The sequence below is a fragment of the Anolis sagrei genome, chromosome 1 (assembly GCF_037176765.1).
Source record: "Anolis sagrei isolate rAnoSag1 chromosome 1, rAnoSag1.mat, whole genome shotgun sequence".
Taxonomy (NCBI): Eukaryota; Metazoa; Chordata; class Lepidosauria; order Squamata; family Dactyloidae; genus Anolis; species Anolis sagrei.
The window spans coordinates 59,866,498-59,890,652 of record NC_090021.1 but is presented as its reverse complement, the minus strand read 5'-3'; the positions used below and the strand labels follow the sequence as shown (position 1 = coordinate 59,890,652).

General features: G+C 41.7%; 1 protein-coding gene across 2 annotated transcripts in view; it reads left to right on the top strand.

The window, feature by feature from the left end:
• The window catches only part of MAP3K21 (mitogen-activated protein kinase kinase kinase 21), a 53,331-nt gene that overhangs the window by 10,760 nt on the left and 18,416 nt on the right, over positions 1 to 24,155 (top strand). For both annotated transcript variants that reach the window (XM_060753833.2, XM_060753835.2), the window contains exon 2: positions 18,492 to 18,672. In XM_060753833.2, the coding sequence (XP_060609816.2) occupies positions 18,492 to 18,672 (181 nt within the window). The remainder of the gene's footprint in view (positions 1 to 18,491; positions 18,673 to 24,155) is intronic.

Below are 24,155 nucleotides of genomic sequence, written 5' to 3'. Positions count from 1 at the left end.
ATGAAACTGCCAGGGAAGTTAAATATGTAATAATAAATAATAAATGCCAACAATGTGATGTGGTGGCAAAAAAAGCCAATGGGATTTTGGCCTGCATCAATAGGAGCACAGTGTCTAGATCTAGGGAAGTAATGCTACCCCTCTATTCTGCTTTGGTTAGGGAGGAGGGAGCAAGTTTGTTTTCTGCTTCCCTGGAGACTAGGACGCGAAACAATGACTTCAAACTACAAGAAAGGAGATTCCATCTGAACATGAGGAAGAACTTCCTGACTGTGAGAGCCATTCACCAGTGGAACTCTCTGCCCGGAGTCTGGTGGAGGCTCCTTCTTTGGAAGCTTTTAAACAGAGGCTGGATGGCCATCTGTCAGGGGTGATTTGAATGCAATATTCCTGCTTCTTGGCAGGGGGTTGGACTGGATGGCCCATGAGGTCTCTTCCAACTCTTTGATTCTATGATTCCATCTGCCTCTCCTCATGGCTTGAAGCAGGATACAACACAGAGCACCCAGATTAAAAAAAAGTGTAGTGTGCAGGGGTCCTTTGTTCTCTCTTCTGAACCAATTTGTCTATAAAATACAATACTCAGAACTGGTGAGGTTGCTTTGTGGCAAAGGGATGCATCGATCTAGAGCAGGGGTCCTCAAACTAAGGGCCGAGGGCCGAATACGGCCCTCCAAGGTCATTTACCCGGCCCTCGCTCAGGGTCAACCTAAGTCTGAAACGACTTGAAAGTACACAACAACAACAACAACAATCCTATCTCATCAGCCAAAAGCAGGCCCACACTTCCCATTGAAAATTGGATTTGTTAAAAATGTTCTTCATTTTAATTATTGTATTGTTTTTAAGTATTTTTGTACTACAAATAAGATATGTGCAGTGTCCATAGGAATTCATTCATGTTTTTTTTTCAAATTATAATCCGGCTCTCCAACAGTTTGAGGGACTGTGACCTGACCCTCTGTTTAAAATGTTTGAGGAACCCTGATCTAAAGTATGTAAATTAGCACAAAGTTTAAGATAGAGCAAAAAAGATGACAGAAAGGGAAGATGAAGGCTCCCTCAGATACTAACACCATCATATGTGCATTACAGTACTTTACATAATACCATTCATACCTTTTTTAAAAACCTGTCTGTAGTGTACTTTTGCTCAAAAGTGTGTGCACAACATCTTAGTTAAGCATTTTGCTACCTATGGAGCTACTGGCACACAAAGTCTGAAATGAAAAGCTTCTAAGGCAGGCATGGGCAAACTTGGGTCCTCCAGGTATTTTGGACTTGAACTCCCACAATTCCTAACACCCTCAGGCACCTTACTTTTCCCCCTCAGCTGCTTAAGTGGCTGAGGGGGAAAAGGTGAGGACCAGAGGCTGTTAGGAATTGTGGGAGTTGAAGTCCAAAACACCTGGAGGACCCAAGTTTGTCCATGCCGTCTCTAAGGTAAACTTGCCAACTGAACATGGAGTACTGCGATGGAGAATGGTTCCTTGAGTCTTTGTGTGGTTTGGCGGTGAGGCAAGTAACATTTTAAGATGGCCTTCAAGTATTTGTCTCTGGGGTGTCCAACATATTATGTGTCATTGTTATTTGCCATGAAATTGGTTTCAGATTTTGGCCACTCTGTGAATGAAGACCTCCAAGGGCCATAGGCACCACCAGCCATGCTAAGGTCTTGCAAACTCATGATTACAGCTTCCCTGATTGGGCCTATTCACTTATACTCCAGTCTTCTGCTTTTCCTGCTGCCTTCCACTTTCCCCAGAATGATCATATTTTCCATTGAGTCATATTGTATGTCCAAAGTACATCTTCAATTTAGTCAACTTCTAGTGAGAGTTCAGGCTTGATTTGCTCAAGATGTACAGTTGACTGTCCAGAACCACAGGCTCCAAATCAACATTTTCCACCAAACACAGCTTACCACATCCTATACATAAAATGGCAGCAATGTGAATGTGCTGAAGCATCTGTGCATATGCAATATGGGATGAGATCATCCACTTTTTATTTTGCATCAGTAAATGGTCACAGCAGAGACCATTTGCAGAACTGGAGGGCTCACTGTACTTTTAAACAACAAAATTGCTACATTGTCATTTTGCTTGTACGGCCATGACAAATATAAAGAATGTGTTGAAATGCTTTTATTTAGCTGTCTATATAAAGCTGTATCCATAATTTCCTTCCCCAACTCCTCAGTATGAAGGCATTGAAATGTTATTTGCAGTTAACTATTGTAATCTGTCTCAACCAATGACTTCTTTGTTTATCCTCCATCTGTTTATCAGTTTTTTTAAAAAAAATCATGTTCTTATGTTACTAGTTTTGAATGTAGCTGGCCTTGAAAAATAACACAGTAGTATTACAGTGGTGCCAACTTTTCTGATTATATCTCGTTCTGAGAACAAACACATAGAGTTTATGCATAGAGCGTGTCAAGTGCTTAGTAATTTTTAAAAGTGATTTAAATTATGTTTTTCTAGATCACTTAAAGAACAAAATATAGCTTTAAAAACAACTGCTAACTGTCAATCATTCTACTATCTGCTTAATTCAATTAGCAGAATTTCTGACGTTAACTCCTTTTAAGCAACAATTTTAAACCTTTTGAAGACCCTCTTTTTCTTCTTGTGCTAAGCCTAATTGTACATATTTAATAACAACAACAACAACGACAACATCAAAGCTTTATTTATACCCCACCACCATCTCCCTGACGGGGACTCGGGGCGGCTAACATGAGTCCAAGCCCGAACAATTACATCAAATAAAATAAAATACATACAGCAAACTCCTGGTCAGTCGTAAGGCCGAACGGGATATAGGGTTACAGCCTGTGCTGGACGGGGTCGCACTCCCCTTGAAGGCGCAGGTTCGCAGCTTGGGTGTGACCCTGGACTCATCGTTGAGCCTGGATCCCCAGGTTTCAGCGGTGACCAGGGGAGCATTTGCACAGCTTAGGCTCGTGCGCCAGCTGCGCCCGTATCTCGGGAAGTCTGACTTGGCCACGGTGGTACACGCTCTTGTCACATCCCGCCTGGATTACTGCAACGCTCTCTACGTGGGGCTGCCCTTGAAGACGGCCCGGAAGCTTCAGCTGGTCCAGCGTGCGGCAGCCATGTTACTAACTGGAGCGGGTAGCAGGGAGCACACAACACCCTTGTTGTCCCAGCTTCACTGGCTGCCGATTTGCTACCGGACCCAATTCAAGGTGCTGGTCTTGGCCTACAAAGCCCTAAACGGTTCCGGCCCAAAATACCTTTCTGACCGCATCTTGGCCTACGAGCCCACGAGGACCTTGAGATCGTCTGGGGAGGCCCTTCTCTCGATCCCGCCTGCCTCACAGGCACGGCTGGCGGGGACGAGGGAGAGGGCCTTCTCGGTGGTGGCCCCCCGGCTGTGGAACACTCTCCCGGCACACATCAGACAGGCGCCCTCCCTCATGTCCTTTCGAAAAAGCCTTAAGACCTGGCTGTTCGAGAGGGCATTTAATTAAGTGCTAAGCAACAACATTATGGTAATGAGAACTGGAATGGTACAAGGAAAATGAGACTGGCTATGATTCTACTAAGAGACGAAGCGGATTTTTATGTAGTTTGTATTTGTTGTATAGTCATATGTTGTTGATACTGGCCTCTGTAACTGTCTTTTTATGTGTACTGTACACCGCCATGAGTCGCCCGTAAGGGCTGAGAATGGCGGTCAATAAGTGCATCTAATAATAAATAAATAATAAATAACATCAAATGAAATGTAAGCAAACAAATTAATACAAAATCAAATACAAGAAACAAAATAAATTAAAGGAAGAAAAATAAATAAATAAAAAGTGCACAACAGGTTGAATCAGCACCGGGAGGGTGAACTCACTCTTTGTGATTTGCCCAAGTTCACTTACTGGGTTTCATGGTCAAGTGGGAATTCGAACCTTGGTCATTAGAGCCATAGCCCAATGCTCAAACTACTACCAGACCTTTCCTACAGGTATAAATTGCAGTAGGGGTGTCTTTCACTGGATGGGAGAGGAGATCATGTTAGTAGTGAGCAAGTGGCATTCATGATTCAACAGGGACATTTAGATTCGTTAAATGCTTGCTTTTTAAAGCAATAATAAGTCCACTTTTATTTGTACAGCTTCAAAGATCCCTTCACATGGGAAAGCTAACCAGTATATTCTGCTTTGGAAATCAGTTTACTGCAAAGTTTACTGCCAAGGTGCTTTTTCTGAATTGGTAACTTCAATTGAATCAGCCCTAGACATGCCACTGTTGGCAGAACAACTCTGCTTTGTTCTTTTCACTGCTAATGAAATGTTTGTTTTTGCAGGTGTGCTTTTAAGTCAAGCCTGATAAGCCAGCCTTTTCTCTGCTTCCTCCCAATTACTATAGTAGCAGCAGCAATTATGTGCATTCTGTAGTTTGCAGTCCAGTTTGAAGCTTTCCTTTTGTTTAAGGTTTTCAGAGGGTAGCTTTTGCGGCAAAACAACCATGTTGTAGCACCTTAAAGGGAAAAATGTACAACTAAGTAAATAGGTTGCTGGTTATGGATGATGGTGTTGAATACAACTCGTGATACATAAACCTTTGCTGTGTTATTAAAGTCACAATCCAGAATTTAGCAAAATTATAGTTTTGGGCTATGAATCACTGAATACTCTGCTGGGTAATTCTGGGGGTTGTAGTTTGGGTACATTGGGTTATTTTAAGTTTTTCAGGCTGTACAGCCATGTTCCAGAAGCACTATCACCTGACATTTCACCTACATCTGTGGCAGGCATCCTCAGAGGTTGTGAAGTCTGTTGGAAACTAGGAAAATAGGGTTTATATATCTGTGGAATGTCCAGGATGGGAGAAAGAACTCTTGTCTTTTGGAGGTAGGTGTGAATGTTTCAGTTGGCCACCTTTATTGGCATTTAATGGCCTAACAGTTTCAAGCCATGGCTTTTTACTGCCTGGGGGGATCCTTTGTTGAGGTGTGATTAGCTGCTCCTGATAGTTTCTTGTCTGAAGTTCCCCTGCTTTTGAGTGTTGTTCTTTATTTACTGTCATAATTTTGCTGTTTTTTTAAATACTGGTAGCCAAATTTTGTTCATTTTCATGGTTTCTTCCTTTCTGTCAAAATTGTCCACATGCTTGTGGATTTCAATGGCTTCTTTGTGTAGTCTGACATGGTAGTTGTTAATGTGGTCCATCATTTCTGTGTTCTTAAATAATATGCTGTGTCCAGGTTGGTTCATCAGGTGCTCTGCTATGGCTGACTTCTCTGGTTGAAATAGTCTGCTAAGGAAACAATACATTGCCTTAGCTTCAGAAGAATCTTAATTTTCAGAGAAACAATGATTCCTGTTCTTTATACAGTGTTTTATTACTTCTTGTGTAATGATGTTCAGAGTCATAGCCATATTAGTTCTTTGCAATCAAAACAACAAGGAGTCCAGATGTACCTTGAAACTAGCAATGTTACTGTTGTATGAGCTTTCATTAGCTACAGAAGCAGGTTTATTTTTTTTAAAATCCTCATGCACAGAATTTAGCTGCTGAATCCAATCCAAATTAGTCACTTTTGGGTTCTGCTGAAATCAGCTAAATCTGAAATAGCGTGACTCAGAAATTCCCATTTTTTCCTAATGGTTTTAGTGAGACTTAAGCATCATTAACTTGTTCTGGGTCCATGTCTTTCCTACAGGACTTAAATTTCAGTAGTTGGCAGCAGTTCTAGATAAGGCATAAAATACAGCAGAGAAACAGCTTTTTAAAATAGCTGGGCATTATTTTTATTAATGTTTATGGTAGTCTCTTGTGGGCCTGGGGATGCCCTGTCTCACACCACAACATGTGAGTGGGCTCTTTCCTTCCTGACTATGCAGGAACTGGTCCATTAGGAGGGCAGTGGTCACTCCTCCTACCTCTTCCTGTGGAACGGATCTCCCTTTTTCCCAACATGTCTTCCCCCTTTACCTAATGCTCCTATGAAGAGACAAAGGAGGAGGCAGAGGCAGGGGGTGCTGACCTTGGCTTTAGTTCTCCACTTACAACAAAGAGCTCGGAGCCAACCCAGTTCCACCAGAAAACATGACAATGTTCCAGGATCCCTTTTTTCTTCTGGCTCCCTCCTTGTTCATCTCTTCCTCCAGTTTCAAATCGTGACAGCTCCCTCAGGTGACATTGCAGGCAACTTCCTGGGAAGTTCTTTGGAGGTTTAGCACACCCAGGGATTGCCCTGCAAAGAAGCCAGAGCCAGATGAGACCCTTGCCCCTTCCTTCCTCTACAAATAGGTGAGAAACATGGGGGACGGGGGCAGGTAGCCTTCTATCCTCTTTCAAGGCTTCCATCCAACCCCTGAATTGCCTTCTGAGGGACATTTCCTGGAACCAGTCAGGTCCACAAGTAGCTCTGAGGAGATAAGGATGCATTTGTGTTTAAAAACAATTAATTGGGGGTGTAATGTGTAAAACATCATTGAGGAACCTTTTCTGTTCCATTGGTTTCTCTGATTCCCTTATCATAGTTTATTGAGATCACATACAAATACACTCCATTGCTTCCCATGGCAGAAAGTTTAGTCACCTAAATCTGCATTGTATAAAGATGGCTTTCTACGGACTATTACTTGATTTTGAAGGCAGTAAAAACTTCAGCTGTCTTCAAAACCCAAGGAGTTAACCAGTTTTTTCTGGCAAGCCTATCCAGGTTATTGTAAATTATGATTTTAAAGTATTTATTGATGGTTTTTAATATGTATTGGTTTTATATTCTCTTTTAACTGATGATATGTGTTCTGTTATTGTTTCCTGCTGCAACCCACAGGGAGAGCTAGGTAAGACATTATCATCATCACCATCATTATTATGTTTTATTTTTGACACATTTTGATCTAATCCATTTTGTTTCTTGTGTCTTGAACCCAGAGCATTGTAGACTTCATGTGAGCTTGAAAGCAAATGTTTAGCAACTGCACAGATTTTTTTTGTTACAAAATCATCATGTTTCTTAGAGTGTTTCCAAATTTGCTAATTCAAGTTCTGAAAAAGAACTTGCAAAAGACTGTATAGATTTATAAAAATACGACTGGTCATATTTTGCTAGCTCAGTGTGTCTAAAGTTGTTCAGTAGTGACTAGATTCATCCAATCTTCAGTTTGCACATTGTCTGAAAATGAGTTCGGCTGGTGTTTAAATAACATTTTAATGTTTGACATTTAATTTCTTTTTAATGGTTTTCTTAGCTGCCTTGAACACTTTTTAAAATAGAAAGGTAAGCTGAAAATCTAATAAAATAAAAACATCATTTAAACATAGTTTTAATGCTTTCAGTTGAAGAAAAAAATCAAATGAATATTATAGTATTATCAGTTTATTTTAAACCTAGGCATGTAGCTGGGCAGGAACAAGATGAAGGTTGGTTGCTTGCATAGATTTATTTATTTATTTATTTATTTATTTAATCATCCAAGGGGTAGTCAGTCAGTTAGTTCTATAAAAGTTGTCTCGTCAGCAAGTCAACCTAATCTACAAAAGCCTGATCCTATAGACAGGATTTCACTTGTTTCCGGAAAGTCAAGAGGGATGCAGCAGATCTAATTTCACTTGGGAGGGTGTTCCATAGCCAAGGGGCCACCACAGAAAAGGCCCTGTCCCTTGTCCCCACCAGACGTGATTGCGACAACGAGGGAACAACTGACAGGGTCTCCCCAGATGATCTTAGGGCCCTAGGTGGATCATAGGAGGAGATACATTTGGACAAGTAAACTGGGCCAGAACCGTTCAGGCTTTATAGGCCAAAGCCAGCACTTTGAATTGTGCTCTGGAGCTGATAGGCAGCCAGTGGCGCTAGCGTAACAAGGGCGTTGTGCGCTCCCTGTACCCAGCCCCTTTTGAAGAATTATTTTGTTATGTGTTGTCAAGTCAGTTTTGACTGATGGTGTGATGAATTCCCTACCTTTTTAGGCCAGGGAAGCTCAGGACATAGGCCCAGGAAGTTCGGCAGCCATTTTATGAGGTGGTGCAAGGAGGCAGCCATCTTAGAGTACCCATTTCCTAGAGGGGATGGAACTTAGGAGCAGCCTGGAGGGAAATGTGGAGAGCTGGGAGAGAGTGGGTGGAGCTTAGCTTGAGGGCAGAGGTGGGGGAAAGCCTTGAAGTAAGTGTATTTTAAAATCTGACAGCTCAGTCAGAGTGTGATGTTTAAAGAGTTCAATTAGGTTTTGGGAGAGCTAGGAGAAGAAGAGTTAGTGAAGCCAAGAGTTGGCCAGTTGGTATAGATAGATAGCTATTAGGGAGAATAACTAGTCTGGAGTAAAGACAGATCCAAGGGAAAGAACTGTCTGGAGTTTTAGGGAAGTCTGCTGGATTCCTGAGGTAGTGGAGAGTTGTTTTGAAACTAAGCTTTGAACTATTTTTAAAGTAACCATACGCTTTTACTCATTCTTGCAACCACTAAGCTTAAGTACCTGTATTGTCAAAGTTCTCTCAAAAAAACAACTTTATTCTTTGTTTAACAACAACTGTCTCAAAGTGCCTCTGTCTACAGAAGTTCCATATCATTCTCTGGGGAACAAAATACTCAAATCGGTGGCAGCAAACTACTAGTAGGTTTTCACTATTATTTACCTCAGAGTTCAGAGCCCTGAGTGCGAATCCAGAACCACACAGTTTACTTGAAACCTTTAGCTAAACCAGAAGCTAAATATTCCTTTAAGTGTGGTGGTAGCCAGCGTTCATACAAAAATTACCTCAAAAATAGTGTGTTGGTGGCAAAGTCACAGCAGCCTCCAAACACTTAATTGAATTTATTTAATAATCTTTTACATTTGATGGCATATAGGTGGGATTACCAGAGGAAAGGTTCCTACTGGAACGGTGAGATCTCCAAACAAAGGGTGATCCTCTCTGCGTGGTAGAGATTCACTCCTCGTAACCTCCCATTTTCTTTACAATTGGTGGTTCAGCGTTGGGATTGATAAAATAAATCCCAGTAAATGAAAGTTTTTCATGAACCCTGATCAGATCATGCAAACCAAGGCCTCTGGCTTCCTTTATTGAAGGTGGCCTTCATCTTGTCCTGCTATCTTCCACTTTAACATGCATTATATATATATAAATTTGTTAGGGGCATCCATCGAGGAAACAAAACTCAAAAACCCCCCAACAAAACTTAACCAAAATTCCCATGCCCATAACACAACCCACAAGGTACAAACATATCTACTCAAAATGAAAAACAACACAACAACACACTCACAAAACGGCAAAACAACAAAACTCAAAAATCCCCCAACGAAACTTAACCAAGATCCCCGTGCCCATAACACAACCCACAAGGTACAAACATATCTACTCAAAATGAAAAACAACACAACAACACACTCACAAAACGACAAAACAACAAAACTCAAAAATCCCACAACGAAACTTAACCAAAATCCCTGTGCCCATAACACAACCCACAAGGTACAAACATATCTACTCAAAATGAAAAACAACACAACAACACACTCACAAAACGGCAAAACAACAAAACTCAAAAATCCCCCAACAAAACTTAGCCAAAATCCCCGTGCCCATAACACAACCCACAAGGTACAAACATATCTACTCAAAATGAAAAACAACACAACAACACACTCACAAAACGGCAAAACAACAAAACTCAAAAATCCCCCAACGAAACTTAACCAAGATCCCCGTGCCCATAACACAACCCACAAGGTACAAACATATCTACTCAAAATGAAAAACAACACAACAACACACTCACAAAACGGCAAAACAACAAAACTCAAAAATCCCCCAACAAAACTTAACTAAAACCCCCGTGCCCATAACACAACCCACAAGGTACAAACATATCTACTCAAAATGAAAAACAACACAATAACACACTCACAAAACGGCAAAACAACTGAGCATGCGCATTGGCGCCCAGCCGCAAGTTCCCTGGCGCGCGCACATGGCCTTCCGGCCAACGTTCCCTCTGCGGAAACCATGCCCACTCCAAGCCCCGCCGCGCCGCTTCCTGCACACACACACTCCCTGCCGCACACACGCACGCAACCCCACGCTCCATCACTCCCCCCGCCGCCGCATACACACACGCAACCCCACTCCCCCGCCGCCACACACACACACGCAACCCCACGCTCCATCACTCCCCCCACCGCCGCACACACACGCAACCCCACTCCCCCCGCCGCCGCACACACACATGCAACCCCACTCCCCCCGCCGCCGCACACACACACGCAACCCCACGCTCCATCACTCCCCCCGCTGCCGCACACACACACGCAAACCCACATTCCATCACTCCCCTGCCCCAATCTTACCTCCTTTTACTTCATGCCACCTCCAAACCCCACTCCGCCCCTTCCCGCCCTGTCAAAATCTAGGAAAGACAGGAAGGAAGGAAAGAAGGAAGAAAGAGAAAGGGAGGTAAAGAAAAAGGGGGAAGGAAGGAAAGTTAGAGGAAGAAGAAAAGGAAAGAAAAGGAAAGATGGAAGGAAAGAAAAGAGAGACAGCAGAAGAGAAAGAAAAAGGGGGAAGGAAGGAAGGAAAGAGATAGAGAAAGAAGAGGAGAAGGAAAGATGGGAAGGAAGGAAGGAAGGAAGGAAGGAGGGAGGGAGGGAGGGAGGGAGGGAAAGAAGGAGAGAAAGAGGGAAGATTGGCCACAGCAACACGTGGCGGGTAAAGGTTGTTATTTCTATTATTATTATTATTATGCTACTGTTCCTCTGAGACCCTTTTAGGGGGAATGGGAGAGGTGTCAGGTCCCGGAGGCAATGCATTGCATTATTGTTATTGTTATGATGGTGGTGAAATAAAAGGAAATAAAAAGTGAAAGAAGGAAGCAAACAGGGAGGGAAGAAAGGCAAAGGAAGAAAGGGGGAGGGAATGAAGGAAAGAGAGAAGGATGAAACCAAGTAGTGAAAGAAGGAAAGAAAGAAAGAGGTAGAGAAGGAAGAAAGGAGAGAAAGGGGGAGGAAAAGGGGGAAGGAATAGGTAGGGACCTCTCTATCATAATAGTCCAGATATCTACCTCAACTTTGATAAGTTTTACTATAGGCCACAGCAACGCGTGGCAGGGCACAGCTAGTGCATTATAAACTTTTTCAGTGAATCATGTCATCTCATGATAAGTCCAAACAGTATAATTTTAAGTTATTTGTTATTCCAGTCCAGATTCAGACATGATTTGTAATTGTTACTATTTGTTTGTCTTTTTAGCTCATTATGTCTGTCATCTAGTAACAGATTTCAAATGAGCTTTTCCTTGCTTTTTTCTTCACTGTCAAGCTTTCACAAACATATGTGAAATCAATTGGATAGTATGATATGGGAAATATATGGTATGTGTGATTTTCACTCTGACGTTTTAGTGATGCATCTTTATAATTGAAAATCTTAATTCTACAGCTGTAGCTTGAAATGGTACTATTGATATGCTATCTGCTCCTGGTGATTTATTTCTCCAAAGTGCTTTGAAAATAGTTTCCATTTAAATTGCGATTATATTGATAATTTTCCTGAAAGTGTTATTGTTATTATTGCATCATATTTTGTATATACAGTATCACCTGATTGCTTTTGCTACATCTTACCTTGCTATGAAAGCCACTGCAACAATCAGAGTAAAATAATACTTATGTACTTCTTTGATTGAGAGTGCCCTATTCCTATACAGTCCAAGTATTGAAATGTTTATATGTTCCATGTTTGTTTTATCATTTCTATTATGTTTACATTTATTTATACTCTTAGGCTCAAAGCATCTCTTTTGTAGAGGCACTTTCTCTGATTTATACTACTCACGTTTCATGTTCTTGTCATATGCTTTTGTCTTTCTTTTCAGGCATGTTGACAGCTGAACACTCTTTTATCTTGAGACTAGATTAATGGATACAACAGTATTCGTGTTTGTTTTCCCCAGTAGGCAAATGAGTGTATTATTATCTAAGGGTCTCATCTTCTAGTACTATCTCTTGTTTCATTTTGGGCAATCTCATCACAGGGCTGATGTAAAAGGAGTGGTTTAACATTGCCTCCTTTTGCATGATAGTCAGCCCTCCACTTGCTGGGGTTAGGAGCACAGATCGCCAGTGAAAGTGAGAAGACCACAAAAATGCTGTATCTTCACTTGAGAGAACATCTCTTTAGGAATTTCTAGGTCCTCCAGCATGGCTCTGTGGCTGACTGGAAGAGCAAGAGATGATTTAATCAAACTGTCCTTCCAAGAGTTAGCTAAAACGCCACTGATGTTGTATCTAACCAATTTGACTCCATCACCTCCCATTTTCTTAGTATTGTGATTAGAAACTTTGATTTTTCAAAGTTGTCATATAGAGCCCTACCACCAGTTGCAATCGTGTGCACACTTGGATCCAGATTTCAAATGTATTTCAATATTATATAGGTTAGCTTATTCTAGTACCATCCACATATGTTATCTACAGAAGAATCCTAACAGTGTGTTGTCGAAAAATGGCTGGATTCACTGAGTTGCTGCAAGTTTTTTGGGCTCTATGGCCATGTTTCAGAAACATTCTCTCCTGACGTTTCGTCTACATCTGTGGCAGGCATCCTCGCAGGTTGTGAGGTCTGATGGAAACTAGGAAAATGGGGTTTATATATCTGTGGAATGTCCAGGGTGGAGAAAGACTTCTTGTCTGTTAAGAGGTAGGTGTGAATGTTTTAATTGGCCACCTTGATTAGCATTTGATGGCCTAGCAGTTCTCAAGGTGTGGCTTCTTACTGCCTGAGGGCATCCTTTCTTGAGAGGTGATTAGCTGTCCCTGATTGTTTCTTGTTTTTTCTGTTATTTTTTGTCTAATTATGTTGTATTATTTTGGGCTTGGCCTCATGTTAGTCCCCTTTGGGGAGATGGAGGCGGGTTATAAATAACGATTATTATGGTTGTTGTTGTTGTTGTTGTTGTTGTTGTTGTTGTCGTTGTCTGAAGATCCCCTGCCTCTATTTACTGTTACGATTTTAGAGTTTTTGAATACTTGGTAGCCAGATTTTGTTCATTTTCATGGTTTCTTCCTTTCTGTTGAAATTGTCCACATGCTTGTAGATTTCAGTGGCTTCTCTGTGTAGTATGAAATGGTAGTTGATAGAGTGGTCCAGCATTTCTGTGTTCTGTGTTCTCAAATAATATGCTGTGTCCAGGTTGGCTCATCATGATGAACTAGAAATGCTGGCAAAACATCAGGAGAGAATGCTTCTGGAACATGGCCGTACAGCCCGAAATACTTACAGCAACCCAGTCCTAACAGTTTTTCTGTAAATGTGTGATGGATATAAACAGTGGAGTAAAATATTCATAATCATATTTACATCAGATTTTTTTACTATGAAAATCCCAATTGTCCTTTATTTCTCTCCCTCCCACCCACCAGTTGGCAAAGTTAGTCTATATTATTTTGCGTATTGCTTTCAAGGAATGTGCAGATACACATGACCTACCAGTCCTGCTTGGCTCATGTAGTTACCACAGGCATGGGCAAACTTCGGCCCTCCAAGTGTTTTGGACTTCAACTCCCACAATTTCTTAGAGCCTCAGTCCTCTTCTTTTCCCCCCTCAGCCACTTAAGGGGGAAAAGGAGAAGGTCTGAGGCTGTTAGGAATTGTGGAAGTTGAACTCCAAAACACCTGGAGGGCTGAAGTTTACCCATTCCTGAGTTCCCATAATATATAGATACAGTTTACATGCACTGTATCCATTATGGCTACAAGGTGAAAGCTCAATGCTAATTTACTTTTGGAACCCTCTAGCGCCCCTGCACTCTAGTCAGAACTGTCATTATTGAACGATTGCAATGATGCTTCAAGTCTTATGCTTTCATCTGCACATGCTACAAGGGCGCACCCTTTTAGTTGTGGCTGGTTTCTTATAGTCACAAATGGACAATTCCATATTCACTTCCTTCCTCAACCAAGGCTTGATCTACATTGCCCCTATGTCTCAGAATTTGTTCCCAGATTATCTTCTTATCCCAGATTACCTAGCATTCAGATGATCCAATTCAAATCAGATAATCTGAGATCACATCCTGGGATTTAGCACAGTGTCAGTCCAGTCTGAATTGGGAACTGTAATGTCAGAAATGGCCGAGGCTCTTAAATTAGTCTTTTCATTTTAAAATATTGCATCTGAATGGAAAGTGATTGTGTTTTAGGAAGTGGGCCCAGTTTCTTGGAAACACCAACAAATATGAAATGGCATTGGCATATTTTATATTTAGATTGTTCTTGGGCATGTATTTTCTATTAGTATTAATACTTGGAGGACAGTAGTTGACTTTACACTTGGCTTGCTTATATATAAAAGATTTATATTAGTTGACTTAATGCTGTAAACCAGGCATGGGCAACCTTCGCCCTTCGGGGTGTTTTGGACTTCAACTCCCCCAATTCCCAACAGCTGGTAGGCTGATAGGAATTGTGGGAGTTGAAGTCCAAAACACCCGGAGGGCCCAAGTTTGCCCATGCCAGGCGTAAACATACGTTTCCGGTGCTGAAGATACACATTCCTCCCGAGTTCTCTTTTAGTCTCAGTGGATTTTTTGCAGAGTTATTCTTAGACTGGCCTGAATTTGTAATCCTAATTGGAAATACTTGATTCTGGTGGTTTCAGGGATCAAGCTCTGTGGTAACGAAGCTATTTTAAGAGAGCACTTTGGCATGGCCCGATTGTCCTTGGCAGGCTCACACCATGTCTTCTTGAAAGTAACTCCCAGATTCTTGGTCCTGTGTTTGTGAACTTCCCTCACATAGGGTTGAGTGCACAGATTAAGCCCAAGGTTGTAAAGGTCACTCATTCTGATATGAAGCTAACAGAGGGGCAAGTCTCTCTGAAGTCTGAAAAGGAAGGGCTAGTGCCGGTCGCTAAGCAACCAACCACAAGAATTTGTTCAGTCACAAGGCCTTGGAGCCTATTTAGTTTGTTTATGTCAAGTAGTCTGCCACCCGGGTTGACAAAGGAAAGCGGGGAATGGGGCTAAGCAGAGTATATGTTGTGACTGTAATTCCCTTTTGTCTGGGTTACAGGAAATTGCTTGGTGCCGGCTGTTTTGTCCTCCGTTCACTTACTAAAACGAAACCTGGTCCTGTGCCAGTTACTACTACCTTTCCAAGTTAGTCTGTGTTTGGTTTCGGTCAGACTGACTGACTGGCATGGAATGTGTGGAATTCTGCCCTGCGTGTGTAGAATGCCCAACAATAGGCCTTTCATTAAAAACAAAGGGCATCATGTCCACCGCACTGTGTTTACGACAGTCTCCTGGTACCGATTACTGCCATCTCCAGCTAGGAGTTTCAATATGTTTCCTCCGTCTTATTTCATTTGTGCTTCCAGGGAAGATTGATATGCATCAGCGTTCACTGTGTTCTTTCTTCTCTTTTTTTCACATAGTAAAATATTAAACATCCCTCCTATCGCCCTCGAGGGTTTGAGGTCACTAGACCTCTATTTGAACACATTCCACAGCCCTGCATAGTTTAAATGGTTACCTGTTAATGGTGGCTTGAAGTTTGCACAGCTTGAAAAAACTTAATCATGAATCATTATTTGCAAATCAGACTTTGACCTGTGTCTTTCTTAAGTGCTTTCAGGCAGTTGCTGTTCTTGGCAGAAGAGATAGTGTGAACGGGATATTAGAAAATATTCAGTATAGGATGAACAGCCTTCAAGTTTGACTTCCTTGCTGATATTTCAGTATAGAATATGAAAGATTTCCCTCCCTTCTGCCATGGAACTGTTGTGCTATATTGCAAATTTGTTATTTTCTTTTCTTTTTCTTGGCCTGCTTTAAATTTCTTTTAATTCCATTGGTAGCATAAGTATATTTTGATTGTTTTAATGTGATGTGTACTTTGAATTTCATCTGGTCTAATTTTCACAAACAATCATGTGTCCTAGAGCTGGGGGGAAAAGAATATAAATAATTATGAAATAAATATTAATAACAGTTCTACTTATTAATAATAGTGTCTTCTTTGCAATCTGGATGTAGTCTGACAGCAGGTCTGCTGTTGTGAACTTAGACATAGATGCATCCATGAACACAATAAGCTTCCAAAATAGAAATTAAACTTTTAGTATTGACTGGACTTGGATGGCATGTTAAATCTTGATTTTGGGCAGGGAATCACATGGCCCTCCAGTAGCTGTTGGTTTGTTCCTCCCAGTATTTCTAGGCAGTGTAGCCAATAATGTATGTGAGACTGATTTCACACTCTTCCCCCATGTGTTTTCTCTTCTGGCATAATGGCAAGGAATACAAACTTTAGGAAATGTCCTTTAATTTTCTATTAGCCACAGCTTGCCAAGCCATCTGAATTGTTGCTCATGTTAACTGTGATTTGTTTGAAAGAAACCATAGCTAATAGTAACTCTGGGGGTAACTATGTTAAACTACTCCCTTCCAACCACTAACAGATCTAAGGCCCCTTGTACACTGCCATATAAAATCCAGATTATCTGCTTCAAAGCAGACCATATTCATTTATTTACAGTATTTATATTCCACCCTTCTCACCCTGCCGGGGACTCAGGGTGGATTACAATGCACATATACATGGCAAACATTCAATGGCATTAGACATACAAAATAAATAGACAGACACAGAGTCAATCTAACATACCAACTTTCCGATTTCATGAGGGTATGCTTAATTCCAGCCATAGGGGGAGCTGCCGCTTCACCGTCCATTTGTGACACCGAGTTCTTGATGGAGTCCTTCCTCATTCTTACGCACATTGCTGAAAGGTTTTATGGTGTTGTAAATTAGCTAAATTAGACTCCCCTCATAAAGCAGTACCTAAATTTCCTACTTTACAGATGCAAATGTCTTTCGGGCTGCATAGGTCAACAGCAAGCTAGACTATCATATGGATGTCAGGAGCAACTTGAGAAACTGCAAGTCACGTCTGGTGTCAGATAATTGGCCATTTGCAAGGACATTGCCCAGGGGATGCCCAGATGTTACGATGTTTTACCGTCCTTGTGGGAGGCTTCTCTCTTGTCCCTACATGGGGAGCCGGAGCAGACAGAAGGAGCTCATCTACGTTCTCTTCAGATTTGAACTTCGACCTGTTAGTCTTCAGTCCTGCTGGCACACGGGTTTAACCCATGATTATTTACTTTGATAATCTGGATTATATGGCAGTGTAGAAGGGGATGATGGATAGTTGATGGTGCCAAAGGTGATTTCACCTGGAATGATAATCAGTCAATGGCTAGCCCAGAGAGGAAAATTGCTTGCAGGTTTGGCACTCAAAATGAGGAAAGAGTTTAATAAGGCACACTAATAATTAAAGTAAGGGTAGTCACAAAAGGAAAGAAAATGATAATGATAGAAATCAAGAGGAAACACTATTGAGAACTGGACAAAAGAAATGGTGAAATGGGGAACCAGAATATAGAGAAGGCTGGGGGAAAGGATCCATATGAGACTGTTGGGGGAATCTCCAATGAATCTCAGAAGGAACTTGCAGGAAGCTCTTTGAGCCATGGAGGAGGAACAAGTGCTTTGCCCCAGCAGAAAACATCACATTAGCCAGAAAACGCCTCCTCTGTAGAGAATCCACTTCTCTACAAGGGACAAGGGACAAATCACAGCACAATCCCAGATGGAAGAAGAGATCATCTGCTCAAAATAGGGAGCACATTATAGACACCTACCTCTGCTGAAGTGCAGTAAAGAATCCAGAACAGAGACTGCCTAAAACATCTCAATGACATGGCTTGCTAGCAGAGGGCTAAGTGACCTCCTGGGAGGGATGCTTGATTCCCTCTGCTTCTGTCACTTTTCCCTTTTTTCACTCTGTAGGCCTCTGGTGCACTAATGCACATCTCCCCTCGAAATGGGGGGAAACATCCACAGGGCAGTTTGAGGCCAAGTTCTATGGTAAATGGTAAATGCAATCACTATTCTGGCCTCAAACCAATTCCAGGCATGATCGTCGTAACACCTGCGCAGTGAAATAGGTTTCTCTCAAACCAGTTAGTTGTTTTCAGACTGTGGTTAATGGAAATGGAGAAAAACTCCCCAGTGCTTCCTTGTATCTGTATTGAAGGAGAAAAGAAACAAAAGGCATGTGAGCCTGTGCCTCGCTGAAGTTTATTTTTGCCATGCTTAACCTCAGTTTGGAAACACTATGTTTTGGACTACATCTCCTTGATAATGTCAGCCAGAAGAGACAACTTGCATAAACGGTATAATGGTAAATCATTGTTCACTGTTACTTAAACCATATCCCTATCTGTAAAAATAAAACAGTTTACATAATGTGCTTGGTGTTTTGTTCCTTGAGTCCTTCAAACCCATATTATATCAAATGTATACCATTTTTCTATCTAACTATTGAAATGTTGTAATGCACATTAATAAATTACAATAATGCTTGCTTCAAAATTAGATGTAAATAGATTAAGCCCATGTGTTTATACAAATCAATCACCATCCAAACAATTTTTCTTCCCTTTGTAGTTCTGTTGCTTGAGAAGATCGAGAACGATGACATCGGTAACAAAACCTTGAAGATTACAGACTTTGGCTTGGCTAGAGAGTGGCACAGAACAACTAAAATGAGTGCAGCAGGAACGTATGCATGGATGGCACCTGAAGTTATCAAATCATCCATGTTTTCTAAAGGAAGCGACATCTGGAGGTAAACATTTTTTTCAGTGTTTTTGTCTTGTCCACTTTCTATTCAGGTGAATCTAATTAAAGATCATCATGGGATGCACAGTTCTCCTAATTAACATGGTTGATTAACAGTGTACAATACAGTTTTCATTTGATAAGAGGGGATTTTTCAATGGTCATAAAGTTTATATTATTTACAACGTTTGTATGTTTTTCATCTGTTTTGGTTTATGATTGATCAGCAGGCCTCTCCAGCCTGTGGCCATCATTGAATAAGCTGGCTAGGAATTCTGGGAGTTGGAGGCCCAAACAGCTGGAGGGCCACAGGTTGAAGAGACCTGGTCTAGAATTTTTATTCAAGCAAAGTCTTTGCTGGTACTACAGGCTGTCCCTGTGTTACAAACATCTGACTTGCAAATGACTCATACTTACAAAGAGGGGTAAGACAACAGGAAGTGAGAGAAATCTACCCCTAGGAAGGGAAATTCACACCTGGGAGAGTTATCCTGGGGAAAAGATGTCTCCACCAAAGATTTCTCACCAATACTTGTTTCCATAACAAACCAAATTTCTCACAGCAAAACAAACACCACAAGGGTGTTAACCCTTCCTTTTGCTATCCTACCCACACACACACACACACACACACACACACACATGGTGTTGCACTTCAAAAAGTACCTGTTTCCACTTAGAAACTAATTCAAATATACAGAATCTATCTCGTTTGTGCATTGGGGACTGCCTGTACTTTGGTGTGGAAAATGGTAGCAGTAGCAATTGGATACACTTTCTTACTAGAGGTAGCAGGGCTCTGGAATAGCAGGAAGATGTTCTGCAGAGTGTTCTTAGTTTAGCCGGCTTTCCTGTGGCTGTTACTAGTCCATATCAGTTATCTAAAGGCATCCAGGATTTGTAATATAAGTAATCAAATTCTCATGTTCTATTAATGAACTTCAGAGTGTCTTAGGAAGATCCAGATTGAGAATGATTGACAGAGATATGTAGACTCTTCAGATATAAGAAAATTAAAATTATCTGCCAACAGACATGCCTTTTTGTGCCTATATACATAATGGATATTGGGCAATTTTGTGTTTTGCATAATTTACATTGTATTAACAGTTTACACTCTTCACTCTGCCCTTCTTAGTCATATAATCTAGTTGGTACATAATGCCAAGCCATAGTTAAGCTATAGTGATAAACTTTGATCGAAAGTTCCTTGACATTGTTATGTGTCTATTTAGTTGAAAAGAAATCTGTTGATTTCAGTTGTAGTCAACTAAGTTTGCTTAGCATTGTGCCCTTAGTTGTGTACTATCTCAGATTGGTATTGAATTGGTATTACATTTCAATATGTATGTGGTAGGGAGGATAAGCTCACTTGTTTTCCCTAAACAGTGTCATTGCAGGTATTAGCTTTTGTAGTAGTTAGGTTATTTGAGAGCGACATCTTTTGAAACTTACTAGAATCATTAAGCTAGATACTGGAAAACCTTGCAGATACCTCCCTTAGAAGAATGGAGAAAATATAGCCTCTTTTGTGAAGATATTGAGAGAAGGAGGCTCCATTGTCTTTTTAAGTAGTTAGATCCATTGCCAAACCACTGTCACTATTAAGAAGTTTTTTTTCTAATGTTCAGTTATAACAACAACAACAACTTTATTTTGTCTAGACACCATATTAGGGGCAGCCTCTGAGGATGTAACACGAGCACCTGCTTGTCCTATTTTGATGGATTCATTTCAATTGGTGAAAGCCGAGGATGCGGACAAGATACTTGGAGGAATGAGGCCTACCACGTCCATCCTAGACCCCTGCCCATCCTGGCTTCTAAAGGAGGCCAGAGGGGGATTGGCTGAGTGGGTCGAGGTGGTGGTTAATGCCTCCCTTCGGGAAGGCAGAATTCCAGCGAGCTTAAAACAAGCTATAATAAAAACCGCTGTTGAAAAAACCATCACTGGATCCCATTAAATTTGACAACTTTCGGCCAGTTTCCAATCTTCCCTTTTTGGGCAAAGTCCTGGAATGCGTGGTGGCCTTACAACTCCAGGTATTTTTGGGAGACACGGATTATCTGGATTCGGCACAGTCTGGTTTCAGACCGGGACATGGAACCGAGACAGTCTTGGTCGCCTTAGTGGATGATCTGCGCCGGGAGCTCGACAGGGGGAGTGTGTCCCTGTTGGTGCTGCTGGACCTCTCAGCGGCCTTCGATACCGTCGACCACGGTATCCTTCTGGGACGCCTCGCAAGGATGGGTCTCGGGGGCACTGTTTTACAGTGGCTTCGGTCATTCCTGGAGGGTCGGTCCCAGAAGGTGTTATTGGGAGACACCTGTTCAACCCCACAACCCTTGTCGTGTGGGGTTCCTCAGGGCTCAATGTTGTCCCCCATGCTGTTTAATATCTACATGAAGCCGCTGGGAGAGATCATCCGGAGTTTCGGAGTACGGTGTCATCTGTACGCAGATGATGTCCAACTCTGTCACTCCTTTCCACCTGCTACTAAGGAGGCTGTCGAGGTCCTGAACCGGTGCCTGGCCGCTGTAATGGTCTGGATGAGGGCGAACAAATTGAAATTGAATCCAGACAAGACAGAGGTACTCCTGGTCAGTCGCAAGGCCGAACAGGGTATAGGGTTACAGCCTGTGCTGGATGGGGTCGCACTCCCCTTGAAGGCGCAGGTTCGCAGCTTGGGTGTGATCCTGGATTCATCGCTGAGCCTGGAGCCCCAGGTCTCGGCGGTGACCAGGGGAGCATTTGCACAGCTTAGGCTCGTGCGCCAGCTGCGCCCGTACATCGGGAAGTCTGACTTGGCCACGGTAGTCCACGCTCTGGTTACATCCCATTTAGACTACTGCAACGCTCTCTATGTGGGGTTGCCTTTGAAGACGGCCCGGAAGCTCCAACTGGTCCAACGGGCGGCAGCCATGATACTAACAGGAGCGGGATGCAGGGAGCATACAACCCCCCTGCTGTACCAGCTCCACTGGCTGCCGATCTGCTACCGGGCTCAATTCAAGGTGCTGGCACTGGCCTATAAAGCCCTAAACGGTTCCGGCCCAAGATACCTAACTGACCGCCTCTCGGCCTATGAGCCCACGAGGACTTTGAGATCTTCCGGGGAGGCCCTGCTCTCGATTCCGCCTGCGTCACAGGCACGGCTGGCGGGGATGAGAGATAGGGCCTTCTCAGTGGTGGCGCCTCGGCTGTGGAACACCCTTCCTGTGGACATAAGGCTAGCTCCCTCCCTGTTGATATTCCACAGGAAATTAATGACCTGGCTGTTTAAGAAGGCATTTGAACAAGAAGTGCAATGATTGATAACTTGACCATAGGAATGGAACAACGGAAATGATATCGGATTGTGGATTTGACGATGAGACGACATGGAATGGCTTTTGTAGTAATGTTGATGTTTTTGATTAGGATGTTTTTGATAATGATGAATTGTGGATTATTTTTACACTATGTCTTGTATTTTGCACCTGTTTTTCTATCTCGCCCCTGGGCTGAGTCGCCCCTGGGCTGAGAATTGCGGTATATAAGCGCAGTAAATAAATAAATTAAATAATAATAAACTTTATTTTTATACCCTGCCTCCATCTCCCCTAAGGGTCTTTGGTTGGCTTACAAAGGGACAAGCCCAGGGAGCACAAAGTTAAAAACATAATACAATAAGATAGCATCAAAACAAAACCAAATAAAAACATATAACATATAACAATAAAACATAACATTATGAAAACAGTACCATACAGAACAATAAAAGTGCTGAGTTCAGAGGGCTCTGGATTTGTGCAAATTCCTAGATAGAGCTAAGAGAAAGTGCAAAATTTCAGAAGGCAGGAGTGGGAGGATAATGTTCATGGGCATTAAAATGTCAGGATTGTAGAGCGGAGGGCCATGCTAAAGTGCTGGAACTTAGGTAACATTGGGCCAATTCTTTGGAACTGCCTAGTCAAAGGCACAGTGCAACATCCGTGTTTTTAGGTTCTTGTGGAAGGTTGAAATGTACCATCCTGTAGCTTAAACCCATTAGACCCAGTTCTACAAGGCAACCCATCTGATTTTTAAAGAATGTGATCATGCCACCCCCATTCTTTACTTTTCCACATTGAGCATGCCCATCTCTTTCAACCTGCCATGAAATGTTTGTTCTCTATACCTTTTATTCTCATTGCCCTTCTCTGAACTTATTCCAACTTGTTGATACCCTTCTTTTTTTTTTTTTGAAAAAAGGTGTGCAAACTACAGTGCTCCAAAGGAGGCTTCATCATAATAGAATATGGCAGAACTCTTATTTCCTTTGGCCAGGAAATTATGCTTATATTGATATAAGCTAAGATAGCATTTGTTTTCTTTGCAACACCATCTTACTGCTGATCCACATTCAACTTACAATCAACACTAACCTCGACGTCTTTTTCACATGCTGGGTTCATGTGTATGTAGGTTTAGGAGGGACAGAACATTAGAGAATGCATCCAGTATTATCTCTCTGCATCATTCTGCCACTTGTCAAAAGTGCTAGTGGTCTGGAAATTAAACAGATTGTCCTTTATTTTCTCTGTCATATCAGCTGTGAACAATAATAATACGTTGTGCATGTGGGATGATTTATTGTAGTCTCACTTATCCAACATAAACTTGCCGGCAGAATGTTGGATAAGCAACAATTTTGGATAATAAGGAGGGATTAAGGAAAAGCCTATTAGATGTCAAATTATGTTATGATTTTACCAATTAAGCACCAGCATATTATGTTTTACAACAAATCGACAAAAAAGCAGTTCAATACATGGTAACATTATGTAGTAATTGCTGTATTTACAAATTTAGCACCAAAACATCACAATGTATTGAAACAGCTGGGGATGCGCGTGGGAGGCAGACTATGTTGGATAATACAGAACGTTGGATGAGCAAAAGTTGAATTAGTGAGACTCTACTCTACTTAGTTACACAATTGTTGGGAACTTTCTCCTGACAACTATCACATTCAGATGTATCTTGGAGAATGGGCTCTGTACAAGTAACACATTTCTTACATCATGAGATCAGTACTCATCCTGTGACAAATTTAATAAAAATGTTGCTTTTGAGACTCAGTTGTCATTTGGTAGACTAAAGCTGTTGCAATAAACTATAAGGCAATGTTTTTAAAATGAAATTGTCTGCATTGCAATGAATTTCCCATGGGGTTATTTTATTTTAAGTAATTTGGATTAAAAAGCAAAGAAGATAATTTGGAGCAATAGGAATTATTCGGACTCCTATTCTGAGTAGCCTTCTCTGAACTTTCCTGCATGATACTTCTGGAAACAAACATGCTAAAACTGCTTATTATTCATGAAACCCTTCTATATGTATGTGGATTTGTTTCAAATAACATACGTGTGGTCATGACACATTTTATTTTGCTACAAGCATGTGTAGTGCTAATCATCCCAGCCAGTGCTAAAAGGATGGGCAGTGTTGTGATGTAATAGCTTTTCT